Here is a 14981-nt window from a genome sequence, read left to right as displayed (position 1 = left end):
TCATTTGATTAATAGGGCACACTGATGTAGATAGTTTTAATAATCTGGCTGCTGCCACACAGTGCCATCTGCGGTGTTGCTCGTGTGTGTGTGTCTGTGTGCACCAAAATGAAAATGAATATTCTGGCATAGAGTTAACAATCAGTATCTGTCAACACTGATATTGAGATTTAAAAATACATATGTGCAGAAGTATTAATCTGATCTCTTGAATAAAGAATAATATGATGCAGTATGGGGGACGTATTTTATTATGCCTCAAAGGAAAACAATGAATCATGCACATCAGAATGCAGATATCAGAAGTATGCATATGTGAAAATGTGAATGTGTGTGTGTTTATCAATGCAGCATTCAACACTTGCTATTATATGCACATTTATTTTATTTTGGTAAACTCTACATTTTTTTCTTCCCTTTATTATTTTTTTTACAGATGTATCCAGTGCTTTCCTTTTACACTAAATCGCCGAGCTCAGTGATCAGGTCTCACGGCTTCTCTCATCACTGCTATGCTGATAACACACAATTTTCTCTCTCTTTTGTTTTGAGATGTCTTTCTGACATCTCTCGACGGATGAAGACCATAATTTGAAACTCAATCCTGATCAGATTAACCTGATGATTCTACCAGAGAAGAACTCCCCGACTGCTGTACCTGTGAATCTGTGATTTTAGATGACAGACTTTTCAGATCAACCACTAAATCCTGTAGATTTCTTTCTCAAAATATTAGAAGAGTAAAACCGTTTCTGACTCCAGAGTCGGCTCAACTTCTAATACTGGCCATAGATAATTCTCGCCTTGACTCCTGCAGCTCCTGCAACTGGTTTATGACCTCTCTAATTGATCTCATGGTCTTTCTTTCACTGGCTTCCTGTTGCAGTAAGAATCCAATTTGAATCTCTTGTTTTGGCATTCCAGGTGTCAAAGGGCTCTGCAGCACATTATCTCCCCTGCTTGGTCAAAACTACACACCTGCACACCCACTGAGGTCCTGAATCATTGGAATCAATTCCACATCAGTGCCAGCCCAATGTTCAAGAAAGTTCATCCATAGCTTACTGATTACAGTCACACTAGATGAAGATGCAGATAATACACTACAATATGCAATATCTAGTGTCTCAACAGCACAGGACAAAACTCAATAATACCTCCAGAACATTTAATCGATTTAACAGGGATTTTCCATGGATGGAAATCTAGGTCTATATATATGTCAGAGATTTTCCAAGATGTTTGGGGGGAAAACACTTAAGACATAATAAATAAAATACAGTACCTAAAATAACAAAAAGCAACAGAGTCAATATTACACTTAATAGTAACATTACTGTATATTTGTATCAGACAGAGAGATAAGAAGTGAAATTAACTTGTTAAAGATAGAAGAAAGCTTTGTGTGCGGTCAGTACAGTGTCACTAAAGAGAGTTATGTCTGTTCTTTACTGAAGACGTTTTAGTGCTAAGACAGCACAAGAGAGTCCCCCCCCCCCCATGAAGGCTACCAATAATAACAATCAATATGCAACTGAAAAGATCACACACCTTTGTCATACAGGACAGAATCCCATCCAGAAATGTAGACTTGATTTTGTGCACCTATGGAGGAAAACATAAAAAATTTTTAAATAAAGGTTACACACACACACACACACACACACACACACACACACACAGACTAGAGGTGGTTAAGGTACACACAGAAAACAAAAGCACTCAAACAGGGCTGAAGGCCCATACAAACACACACCTTCAACGGTACACACACCTGCCTGTATTCCAGAACGATTTTTGGAAGGGGGTGCAGGTCCTGGAGCTGTAAGAGCTGTAAGAGTCGAAGAAAGAGATAAACGTACAGAAATACAGTGAAATATGGTTTTTGTTTTTTGTTGTTTGTTTAGTATGTTTTATGTTTAATATAGTTTGTTAGGTATGTTCACCTAAAGACTTTAAGTCACAAAAACAAAGCAGGCTTTCAAGGGTAAGAATAGCCTCATCTACCACATCCTGAGCATGAAGCTGAAACTAAAAGCCCTTAGCAAGCAGCAACTAAACATGAACATGCAGTTCAGCCTATAGGAAGACGCAGAGTATATTTTGGGATTACAGGATTAGGATCGGACCACACATTTAAGGCACTTGAAAATTGTGAGCATAAAAAACCATGTTACGTCTGAAAAACATGTTCGTTTGAGTCAAGTCTTTTAAATTAAAGCGGTCACTGTTACAGCACAAAAGCCATAATTACAAAAACTGTTACAGCCCAAATACCTTTGTGCGCAGAATATCCGCATATTCAGACTAAATTTATTCTGCGTGATGAGACAAGATAATAGAATTTTTCTTTATGAGCAGATTTTGCCTTCTGCACTGGAAAATACCTTATTTATTTTGGTCTGCTGCCATATTTAGCTTCATGTGAACATCCTCTGAATGTTTCACATAATTCCAGCTATCACAAAAAATAGTGCTTTGGAACAGCCTCTCAAACATTTGCTATGCGTTGCGTCCCAGTCTTCACTGCATGAGAATATCATGATTGTGGTGTTTTATAAAGAAATTCATGCTCAAAATATGAGATATGTAAAAGTATTAGACAGTGTGCGTAGTGCAACCCATCCAGGTTTCTAATGAACAACTCTCTCACAAACAGTAATGATACAGTGAGATGATATACGATATGCAAATATTACATTGTAGACATCACCCAGAGAAACAAACACAGTTGTAACAGGAAGTGTGTGTGTCTGTGGTATTGAAGTAGATTGCATTTGTGTGTACCACAGCCTCTGAGGTGGACTGCTGCTGTTTGAGCATGGTTTTGGGTAGCTTCTTGTTCTCACAGCGTTCGTGCAGGCGGAGCTTCTCGAACAGAACCTGACAACAGGAGCTAGTATTACTGTGTGTATTCAAAGTCGCCATTCTGCATAGCTAGCATTCTCTATAGATACAACGAACATATGACTACTGCTTGTCTCGTTCTCATAGAAATGTGGACCCTGACCAGTCGAAGCTGAGAACTGCTGGACACCAAGAACTTCTGACCAGCTGTCTGGTGAGCCTCCTGCTCCAACTGCTTCATCTTAGTCTGAGATAGATAGATAGATAGATAGATAGAGAGAGAGAGAGAGAGAGAGAGAGAGAGAGAGAGAGCAAGAAAGAGAGTGTGAGTGAGAGAGAGAAAGAGAGCAAGATAGAGAGAGAGAGAGAGCGAGAAGGAGAGAGAGAATGTGAGAGAGAACAAGAAAGAGAGTGGGAGTGAGAGAGAGAAAGAGAGCAAGAAAGAGAGAGAGAGAGAGAAAGACAGAGAGAGAAAGAGAGAGGGGGAAAGTCTGATGGAGTTAAAAGGAGGTGGATAATTTTAGAGGCAGAAAGAGGGAGGCAGGTCACACTGTACTTTGTGAACAGGCAAGTGCCAGAAGTAGCAGGTTCTGGCATCAATATTAAATCTATTGTACAGTGTAACTCCTCCCTGGGGCAGAGAGTTCCTCTGAGAGCTTTCTTCATCACAACTGCCCTCTCTTCCTCTCCGTGCGTACACTATGCGCTAGATATGAACTCTTGTTTGACATTACTTTCATCTAATCACTAAGAGACTACAGTGTAAACAGACACTTTCTTACATAAACACACACGCACAGACTTTATTACCCCCAGCATCTCTGAGGTCTTCTTTAAGGCATCTCTGTCCACATGGATCCTGTGGCTCTCCATTGCTGAGAGAAATAGATGTATATATAGATAGATAAAGCACTTAGGTAAACTAGACTGGAGTTACCATCTACTCAGAGGAATTAAACGTGCCGTATATCTCCTATTATAAATGGCTACCTTACATGATACCGTATTAATGAAGATAAATACATCAGACTGTAATCCCGACTACTCATATGCACTCTAATGTTCCCTTTGCCCAGATCTAAAAGTAGAACTGAACTGAAGTGTATCTCTTAGCACATGTAAGAGTGTATCTTTTGGCACATATATTATATATACAAGATAGATTTTTACATTTCCAGTCCTTTAACGGTATACCTGCTAAAACTGGAATCATCTTCTGCTCCATGCAGAAGTAGAGAGTCCACAGACCCTGTGTCTACAGATGGAGAATGGCAACTGTAAAACTGTCTGTGCACGTTAAAAAAAAATTCAATAAAGGTTATATTTTGGGTCAAAGGAACGTACCTCCAGCTTATTCCGAAGCTCCACCATTACCCTGTGTAAGTGAGTCAGGCTGGAGATCACTTGGGTTACCTGAAACAAATTTGGATGAGAGGGAAGAGGGTTAAGTGATTTAAATAATAAATAAATAAACCCACACATTTTAAAACTATTACTTGAATTAATATTACTTGAATGGGGATTGCTTGTACTGTAGCATATTAAAGAAATCTGCAGCCTATTTTTTTCCCCTTATAGTATAATTGTGTTGTATGTTCGGAAAATACATTTTTCAATAACACAGTGTTCTTATTGCTGTCTGTATAATTGCGAAGTTCTTAACAGTGCCCATGGTTATTTAGTCATAATTATATGAAATATTTACACAGGATAATCCCAAAGCAGCTGGTTTGGTTATGGGACGGTTGACACAAAGTTTCGGGAGGATTCTGGGACTCTTCTTCAAAAAGATTAGTCTGGAGCCCTGATTTATTTAGTGCTGGCTTGGATTTCTCAATCGATTGATTTCTAGAATGTCTATGCATTTACCAGAGGTTTAAAATGATTCATTGCCATATTACTGACTTACCGAGTCGAGCACGTTTCAGATCCGTACCTTTCCACATGCCCTTCGGATGTTTTGTGCTTTTTGATTCATTTAATTAAGTGCCAGGAAAGTATGGTTTTCACCTGGATTCGAAGTCCTAACTCATCCAAGATCTCAGTGCACAATATGGAAAAGTGCCTCTGTGTGCGTTTGTATACTGTATGCGTGTGTTCTTGCTGTACGGGTTGAAGTGTGCGTCGTGCTACAGTGACATTTGTGTGTGTTCTGACCTTCTTGTGTCCGAGCTCGGCCAGTGCAGGGGTGTGTGTGGTGGGCCGAGTACAGTATTTGTTCAAAAGGTCCTGAAAGCAGGAAGCAGAATCAGCAGGATCTAGTAACCAGGCAGCAATCTGAGGATCCAACACCTGACAACCGGCCACTGACGGAAAAAAACACACAGACCGGCCAGTCTTCAATAGCCACTCATAGTATCTAGATGCACTAAAGGTAAAGACTGTTCATAGTGTATTTGCAACACAGTACGTCACAGTATCTTTGACGTTCCACAAATAATAATAATAATAATCCGAGGAAAATTCAGTTATGATGCAGTGTATTCTACCCTTTAACCATTAGCAAACAACCTGAGGTTCACTTTACATGACGTAGCTTTATTAAACTGTATTATACATTTAGCAGGTGTATAAAGTGAAAAAAAAATGATTTTTTAAAATTTATATAGCACCTTCCTAATGCTCAAACTCAAAAAAACTGGGAAGAAAGGTACAGTACTAAACAGTATGCTAAAACAATTTGTTAGTGAGATATGAAGTGGATACAAAGTGCCTCAAATGTAAGTGGTAGTACAGGAAGAGACAGCCAGGCAGTGTACGGTAACTTTTCAAGCGTAGATGTAACGTCCACGTGTGTGAGGATCGTGGCAGTTAAACTGTAAACACGCTACAGCCTATTTAGATGTTTACTGGCTATGTAAATGAAGAGAGAACTGCAGTTGCCTAGAGATGAGATTATAAAAGTATAAACAAGGGTTTCTGGCTCTTTCAAATTAATTTATCTTCGAAGTAAGGGAATGTTATGATGCTGCAGAAAAGCTTTCAGCAAACTGTCTCTTTCAATTGAGTGGTTCATCCATAATGTTTCATCAATCTTGAACACATGCTGTTATAGATGTGGGTGGTAGAGGTATGATGGATCTCAGTCACAGAACAGATCTCAGTGTCATCTGCATCACGGTGGAAGCTAAGACTATGCTGCCAAATTATCTGACAGAGGAGGAGAATAAATATGATAAAGGGGAGGAGACAAAGAACTGAGCCTTGAGGCATGCCTTCTGTGACAGGAACAGGAACTGCCTGAGCATTTTTTGCTTAAAAATGAGGCGATTAAAGAAAAAGAGCATATTGACAGGATTTTAGAGTAAAGTAATGTCAATAAAAGGAGGAAACCTTTCATGTGAATTTTAACAATAGCTTACATGTATTCTTCTATGAATCCTTTCTTAAGTCCTTATACTTAAAATTAGTTTTTTTACAGCGAGACAAAAGGATGCTTTCTGGTGAACATTTAATTTTTTTTATTTTATTTGCATGCACTCTATATATACTCAAATAGTTATTCACAGCTAGCAATCATATTTACAGTTGAAAAAAATGACTATTTTTTACTCTAGATTCTTACATATAGTAACATACAATTACAGACTGAAGGCTGAAAACCTCTACACATCTGCACAGGTTTGTCATTATTTAATCTCCACGTACTTCTGATTACACGAATAGTGTCTGGACGAGTGATGAATACACGAGAGTGGCTGGTATTCAGCACATGACAGAAAATAAACGAAGCAGAATGGTATTAGTACCATCTACAGCAGTGGTCACCAACCCTGTTCCTGGCGATCTACCTCCCTGAAGACTTTAGCTCCAACAGTAATAGTGTCTACCTGACCATCTAATCATGCCTTAAGGAGCTTAAGTCTTCAGGAAGGAGGATATCCAGGAACACAGGAACAGGGTTGGTGACCACTGATCTACACTACAGACTACACCGGGGCTAAGGAGCTCCAGTGGTACAACAGTACAGTGTGTATAACAGATGTTAGTGTCTTGCCTTGTTTCCAGCTCAGATTCTTGCTGAAATGCCCGAGTACTGTTCGGAGGAGGTCTTTAGATTTATAACACACAAAAGTTTGGGTTCCACACACCATCTTCACCAGTATCTCTCTATAACAAACACAAACAAGAACAATCTGTAAAAAAAAAAAAAAAGAAAGAAAAAAAAGCTTTAATAAGTTCCATGGACTCCCCTCTAGTACAGCTGTGGGAGTCCTATCTTTCCTCACTCACTCACTCACTCACTCACACACACCTGCTGAATAGATCCTGACTGTGTTGTGGGCCGTTCTGAGCCCAGGCAGGTCTCTGTTCCAGTCTCAGAAACAGCACCCTCTCCGCAGCTGCTCCAGTCTCCTCCAGAACAAGTGAATCGAGACTCTTCTTCAGCAGAACCAAAACTCCACACACAGCACAGGGGGGGCATTTCTGCATGATAAAGTTCAATACACACCACAGTACAATTGATCAATTATTAAAAATGAATTCCACCGTGGATTGCTTTCAATATTTATGACTTGATTATATGATTGCATTGGTGTGTTAATGAGCCTATAATTATATACCGTCACAGCTGAAAGTAACATTAGCAGTGTGCATTTCTATCACACAAACAAATGCAAATGAAAACGGTGTACTTTATTAAACAAATCAAATTATGAGAATGCTTCAGCACACAGTTAGGCCAAATCCTATTCATCATATATATATATATATATATATATATATATATATTCTCTCAGTATGTAGGGTATAACACAATGCCATTGTGGAAGCTACACAGTGTACTACATGCCCAATGAAGCGCTATTTGAGATTCACTTTTAAACTCGGCTTAAACAGTTCATTTTTATAATTAGATGATGTGTACTTCATTTGGGAGTATTTTTAAAGAGTTTGGTGTGAAACTTATAATGCACTCTGTACTGTAGTGTACTGTAGTGACACATTCATTCAGTGTCTGGCAAAACATGTTTTATGTCTTGACTTGACTTGTAAAATTAGTAGAATGATCAGTGACATTGAACATCCAGAGCGCTTTGCTGGGAAAGTCATTCGACAAAGCCTAAAAATAGCATTTTTAAAGAAGAAAACACAAAATGTTTGAAGAGCCGATGTTAAAAGGCTGTACGCAGTAAAATAGCACCAGTCAGGCCTTGTCCAGAGTAAGACTGGTGTAACTGTCTGTCTGTTTCTCAGCCCACCTGTTCAGGGTCCAGCTGTGTGGTTCCATCCTGATATACCATCGTAACCACCAGCACCCTTGCACTCGCAGCCTCCTCCAACACACACATCCTCTCTTCCTGTGAGAGACGGCTGGCGTCACACACTCGGGGGTCAGAGGTTAGGGCTAGAGTACATTTGGTAGTCTCTTTGGTCTTGTCCCCATCCCTGTCTGTGTCCGGGTATATCTGCTCATTCACCTCTGAAGCAGAGCGCCTCTGTCTGGCAGCTTTAGGGATGTCGGGGATAATTTCTACATTTGATTCATGCTTCGTACATTCTCTCAAAGGGGTCATTGTCTGTACTGGCATCTCTTCCTGATTCTGAATACTTTTCAGTGGGTGTAGGAACTGACTTCTCCCTCTGCTCTGCTGTGCCTGGTGAATAAGCTGCACTTTAGCGTCTCCACTGACACTAGAGTTTCGATTAGAGCACGATTCGATTTCAGGAGTCCCTTGTGATGATTGACGAGGCTCCCATTTTCCAGACCGCTTGGCTGGAAGGGTCACGTTCTGCACACACGCTACTCCAGAACTCGTACGACCTACCTATGAATGAATGGCAAGAAATGAGCGAGTGAATAAACAAATGAGTAAATGAGAACGTAATTGTACTGAATTGAATTAAAAACGATTAACAAAATTTATAAGTGAGGAATTAAACATTGAAAATTTGTTTGAAAAAATAAATAAATCGGTCATCGGCGTGACTTTAGTGTAAAATCTGTACTGTATACTAAAAGCATAGCTGCTTAGCACGTTCTCTTTATCTTCTAAAAAGCTACACTTTATCGTCGCTACAAGATCAGGGGCAAATTGCACATGGTGTCCGAATTATAAATCAACGTGGCTAACTAGGAATTTGCAGTAATTTCAGATTTCACTCTTTTTTTTTAGCTAATTAATTAAAATCTATTGCTAAAAACAATACTTATGATCCAACTTTATTGAATTATTAAGTCTTAAAAGAGAGGTTCTTAAAGTTGAACTATAAAATAATTTTCACTGTCACTTCAGCATAGATTTATTTACTCAAATATAAGGGTGATTATTTAAATGTGTGCAGTAACAGTTCGGCTATTTATTAAACCCATAGATCTTTTTTATAAATTAAATTTTCACCCACATGAAATTTCCAAAATAAAATCATTTTGAAAGATTTTTTGGTCGTGATTAATTTCAACCTTAATTTCAGTTTTTGGTATATTGTTTAAAAAAAAATTATTAACTTTTTGGGTATAATTTTAGTTGAAGGTAATTAGTTTTTTTTTTTTTTTTAAACACACCCACACAGCTTCTTCAGGTTCTTCTAGATGAAACCGGTGCAAAAGAAACAGCTATGAAAAGCAAATGAAATTTTTTTCTCCCAATAAACAACCCTTTAATTTAGGTGGATTTCACTTGTGTCCGGTCTGACCTGTGCCTTGCTCATAGTTTCCGGTTAATAAACTTCATTTATTAATTACTGAGCAATCAATGTAATATACTTATAGAATTTTTTATTTTTTTTCCTTCATGTTTTACTTATTTTGGTGAGTGCCTGAAAAATTGTTTACCGATGGTTATACCATGTTACATGACCAGCGTATTAACTTGAAGGTTTTGCCGAAAATGAAAGTATTTAATAACATGCAAAACCAACAATTTTGTCACTGACCCATTAACAGTCAATTCAATTTTAGTCAGTAATGTAAGCATTCTGCTTCTTGACATAATTTAAACACTTGTTCCATTATTCATCAGGTTCAGTTTCACCTTGAGGTAATACCCCATACATGCATATCCTATACAAAGCATTAGAGATCCTTTTCTTTACAGACAGCCATCGGTGATGAATAGCAAGCGTGTCTTATGTGCTTTTTGGATCCATATGGAGGTCTAATAAACTAATATCAACTGAATAAGACTGGTTGTTATTAGCACTTGTTCCCCAGCATCGAGAAATTCTCTAATGCAGAACTAAGGGTAGAGTTTTCATGTCTTATCTATATACTGACGCAAAATTGGTTATGAATATGTATCCATCCAGTCAGCACGATATATTCACGCCTATAATGTACTGCAGTGCGTTCAGCTCAGCATGAAAAGAATGCAAAAAGTCAATAACTTTAACTGCTCCTGGATGTAGCACTACTCCCTGCGCAGCGTGTGTGAATAACTCTAAAGCACACAAACAGACATCCTGATGTCGTCGTCAGCAAATTCTAGCGGTGTTACAGAGCAGTTTAGAGAGGTCAGGAAGATCAAATGAGCCAGCTGCTCCTGTTCAAAGAGGTGTAAACGTTATAAATAAGATTCAGGGTAAATCCCAGAGGTGAAATTTATAGCAATACAATTCAAAGCATTTGTTAGTATGTCTAAATGTAAGTGTCGAGATTGATGCCGAGTTGTTAGCAAATCCAAGGCACAGCTGACCTTCATATAAGCAAAGCCAAACAAATGCATAAACGTTTTATATTCAACTGATTTCATATGTAAACACATCATTGTCTGCAAGGTTGATTGTCGTACAAGGTTCTGTTGATGTACTCCCATTCTGTTGATATACCTGTGAGAAGATCTGCTGATCAGGATGCGTTTCTGTGACTTTAGGAGCTGCACTGTGCTCTGGCTCAATGCTAAGCCTCTCGGTCTCCATCTGATCGTTTTTCATGTCGGACTGATGCATGTACAGGTCTGCAGAAGATACAAGCTTGTGAGTCAATGCACAGATACACACAACACACCTATTACACAAAAAAGTAGCCCGGAGAAAATTGCTCATAAATGCGAACGAGTGTGTGAATGTGTGTGCATGGTGACCTGTGACAGACCTTACAGGGTAGCTGAATATGCACTTGGAAACTTGAAAGTGCTAAGTGCCCGTTTTCATATAAGTGAGCTCACTATTAGGTAGTATTACTCTGACTGACAGGGGAGAAAGGAATGGCATCCTACCCACTCAAAGAGCAGGGACAATTTTGTTCTTTTGCACCTCCGGCCATGTACAGCTGTGGCATTGCTGGGTTTCGAGCCAACAGTCTCTCAATGATATGAGCCTCTCAAGAGCCGTAATCATAGTTTAGCAGAGTAACTATTACTGTAGCTTGGCTGGCTCAACGTGACATTAGTTAATGGTGAGAAAAGCTAATAGTATTCAGTCTTTTAGGTCATTCAAGACATGATTACGCTGGTTACCTGTTCTCTCATTTTGCTAAATCATTAGTACTGTATTACATTAAATTGAACATGTATGAAATTTAATTTTAAACTGAGTTTAATATAAATACAGATCATGTAGGATTGCTAACTAGGTCATATTCGCGAAACTGAGAGTTTCGTTCTGCCCTTGCTCGGAGTCTTACTTATGAGAGTCTGAAATTAAGCAGGCAAGGTACACTATATAGTCAAAAGTTTGTAGACACCTGACCATCACAACTATATGCGGGTCTTTCCCCAAACTGTTGCCACAAAGTTTAACGCACACGATTGTACAGGATGACTTCGTATGTTGTAGCATTAACGTTACCCTTCACTGGAACTAAGATGTGGAAACCTGTTCCAGCATTACAATGCCCCTTTGCATTATTTGGAGTTTAAGTGGAATATATGGAGTGGAAGAACCCGTGTGGCCTGAGCTACTCAAGCCCACTGAACACTCTGGGGATGAATTGGAACGCAGACTGTGCTCCAGGGCTCCTCGTCCGACATCAGTGTCAGATCTCACTAATGCTCTTGTGACTGAACGGGAAAATCCCCACAGCCACACTCCAAAATCTAGTGGATAGCCTTCCCAGAACAGTGGAGGTTATTCTAACAGCAAGGGGGGGGGGGGGGGGGGGGGGAGACTACATCTGGAACAGGATGTTCAAAACGCAGATATAGGTGTGATGGTCAGGTTTCCATGTAGTGTATCATTTTACATATACAGACAGTTGTTTCTAGGATTCAATTTTGAATCATTTGCGATTGTGTTGCCCAGCACCATTTTGTCTAACCCACCGAATGCATGAGCGTGCCTGCGACATTGAGCTTCAGTATGGGAAAAACCCACTATAAAAATCTTTATAAGCACAGAAGCACACCTGAGCTGCAGAGGGCACTGATCGAATGAGTTAAAATTGGCCTAAGCTTGAGAGTCAGAGGCTTAAACCTATACAAGTGGTTATAAATTTTTACAGGAACAATTTGGAGGCATTTGTCTGAGCAGTAATCTGGAGCCAGTCAATGGTGCAGCCTGTGTCTCCCAGCTCACCGATTAAAAGAAAGAAAAAACAAAACCTAGATGCCAGGAACACAGACATCAGTTCACTTTAGCAAGAACCTCTTTAGAGCATGCAATGCAATACACTTATCCTCATGAAGTGCTTGGAGCTGACTTTTATGTATCAAAAGGTGCTATAGAAATAAAGATGATCAGTATTATGATTCTGATCTTTAGAAATAGTTGAGAGGGAACAGTGCTGGGACTGTTTAATTGTAGTGCCATTACTCTGTCACTGGGAGTGAGGATCTGATGGAGACAAAGTGTTTGAGCTCCTCCTACTGGACACTATAAGTATTATTCCACTTACCAGCATTGTGTTCCACTTTGGCTGGTTCTATCTCCGTCACTGATGCTTCTTTGTCCACTGTGTACTGGTCAAAGTCACTGGTTCTGAGTGAAACCAAATTGTGATGAACTCGCAGATGGCTTGCATTCGTTAGTATTTTATTCGTAGCCGAGTCGTGACAAGAATCAGCTAAGGCAAGACCAATTGTCTGACATTCTCTCCTGGATGTTGGATTGTCTTTTAAATAACTCTGGCACTCCAGTGATCTTGAGTATTCTTCTGCTTCTTTCTCTTCAAAGCTCCAAAACGGCATCTGATCAGGGTTTTCATTTGTTTTCCCAACTTCACTTTTCTGCCTAGAATCATCTTCCTCAAACTGTTTTGAACAGGTGATCATGGGTATTTGCCGATTACCAAACCGCTGTCTCTTCACAGGAGGGGTGCGAGTTATTACCTCTGCTTTACAATCCTCTTCACTAGAAGCCAGTAGCTGGATTCTTTCCTTCCTACTGGAGACCTCACTATGTGTCTCTGGTAATCCCATGACAGCATGTGGGGTTCTCCTGTTAACAAAGCTGTTCCTGGGGAAAAGCTCTTCTCCCTGTGGATCTGGCTCTGGAGGGCTTCTGCTGGGACATGGGATATTATTCCCAGTGTTAAACCCTGACAGACTGCCATCATCTCCATAATCTCTTGGCCTCCGATCACCTCGTTTATCTGCTCCCCATTGATTAAATGTGTTATTTCCATCACCTAACTGCCGTAGGTCAGGCTGACTGGGGAGCTCCATCTCTAGGGAGTGTTTGAATAATTGCCTCTCTTTCTCCTTGTAAAGTCTGGAGTGAGTAAGACAGATGATGAATCATCATTTTTGCCACCATATAAAGAATCATTAATGACAAGATCATGCTGAGGAAGATATACTAATCTTTTGCTATGATAGCTGGAGCTCACATAAGGCCTATGGCAAGGACACAAAAGCAGAGCTGCGGCTGTCTTTTAACTTTATTACAAAGTATCTGAAAATAACAACATTGCATAGTCTTGAAATATCACAACTGACTTTTTAATTAAATTACCTCGTTCAAGAACTCACATTTTAGACTGTGTGTGTGGTTCTGGAGGTTTGTTGAAGGCGTCATGAATCTGGGACAGCCTGGGGGCTCTGCCAAAGGAGTCCGCTACTGAACAAGCAATAAAATACAATAGTTATTTCACAGAACATCAAGAACTCATAATATTTTAACATTAAAACACAGTCCTCTAGACTTTGGGGATATTTCCAAACCCATTAGTTGGAAGCCAAATATCCAGTAGACATCCTTACCTTATGTTGTATAGGACAGCTTTGAATTTTTTTGTTAGTGAGAAACACATCATCAATAAGTGTATGGGTAATTTTAGATATTTTATTGACTGGTGCATTATATCATGAGCTCACTATTCAGCTGTCACAAAACTGAGTGTTATTTAACCTTTGTGCATCAACTAAAAAAAGTTACACACAGGTCCATAGAGGACAAAAATGTCCATGACTAACAACCGTCATAAAAATATTATATATTAATATTTTTTCCACTTTCTCTGATGTCATTTTTTTTAAATACCAGCATCAGTTCTGGTCATAATTACCAAACATTCATTCATTTTCAGAATTGAACCCTTTAAATGCTGGTTTGTTTATATAATGACCCAGATGTTTTTTTTGTTGGTTTTATGAAAAAAAAGAAAAATAGTAATTATTTTCCATATACTAAATGCTAAGAATTATTTTCTTTGATTGCATGAAATTTGATGCATTCATATTTTTTATGCAGTCAGATTAAAAATAAATAAATAAATACATACATACATACCTACCTACCACTCAGGTCCATAAAGGACAAAAATGTCCATGTCAAAAATAACTGTCATAGAAATATTACATATTAATATATTTTTTTTCCACATTCACTGACTTAATTGATCACTGATCATAATTACCAAACATTCATTCCTTTTCAGAATTTTAACCCTTTAAATACCAGTTTCTTTACATAATGCAAAAATCTTCAAAGCTCAGCAAACTTCTTTCTTGTATACATGGAGTGAGATTTGTGGTTTCCAGTACAATATCATTTCTTTCTTTCAAACTGTTCACACACACATGAAATTTTCAGTACACTCATACAAACACACATGCACACAGTTATAGCGGCATCATTTATTCGGTTGGTCTGCAGCGCTCAATAATACAGCAGAACCAGAAAAAAGGAAAAACATGTATTTACCCCACAGGCTAAACCTGAGAAAATACGACACATTTCCCAATTTTAAAATGTTTTTCAATGTTTTGAAACCTTGTCAACAAAATAAAAGTCTTTTAACACAGAATGCATGA

At 38.8% G+C, this 14981-nt stretch overlaps 1 protein-coding gene across 1 annotated transcript in view; it reads right to left on the bottom strand.

Moving 5' to 3' along the window:
* poln (polymerase (DNA directed) nu) overlaps positions 1–14981 on the bottom strand; it is a 54219-nt gene that overhangs the window by 38659 nt on the left and 579 nt on the right. The window contains exons 2-15 of the mRNA XM_017472570.3: positions 13698–13785; positions 12623–13437; positions 10618–10745; positions 8052–8618; positions 7103–7275; positions 6845–6957; positions 5005–5153; positions 4192–4260; positions 4042–4102; positions 3658–3722; positions 3011–3094; positions 2788–2883; positions 1775–1831; positions 1552–1605 (exon numbers count right to left, since the gene is read on the bottom strand). Coding sequence (XP_017328059.1) covers positions 1552–1605; positions 1775–1831; positions 2788–2883; positions 3011–3094; positions 3658–3722; positions 4042–4102; positions 4192–4260; positions 5005–5153; positions 6845–6957; positions 7103–7275; positions 8052–8618; positions 10618–10745; positions 12623–13437; positions 13698–13785 — 2519 coding nt within the window. The remainder of the gene's footprint in view (positions 1–1551; positions 1606–1774; positions 1832–2787; positions 2884–3010; positions 3095–3657; positions 3723–4041; positions 4103–4191; positions 4261–5004; positions 5154–6844; positions 6958–7102; positions 7276–8051; positions 8619–10617; positions 10746–12622; positions 13438–13697; positions 13786–14981) is intronic.

Source organism: Ictalurus punctatus, chromosome 7 (genome assembly GCF_001660625.3).
Source record: "Ictalurus punctatus breed USDA103 chromosome 7, Coco_2.0, whole genome shotgun sequence".
NCBI lineage: Eukaryota > Metazoa > Chordata > Actinopteri > Siluriformes > Ictaluridae > Ictalurus > Ictalurus punctatus.
This window is presented reverse-complemented; position numbering and strand designations above follow the sequence as displayed.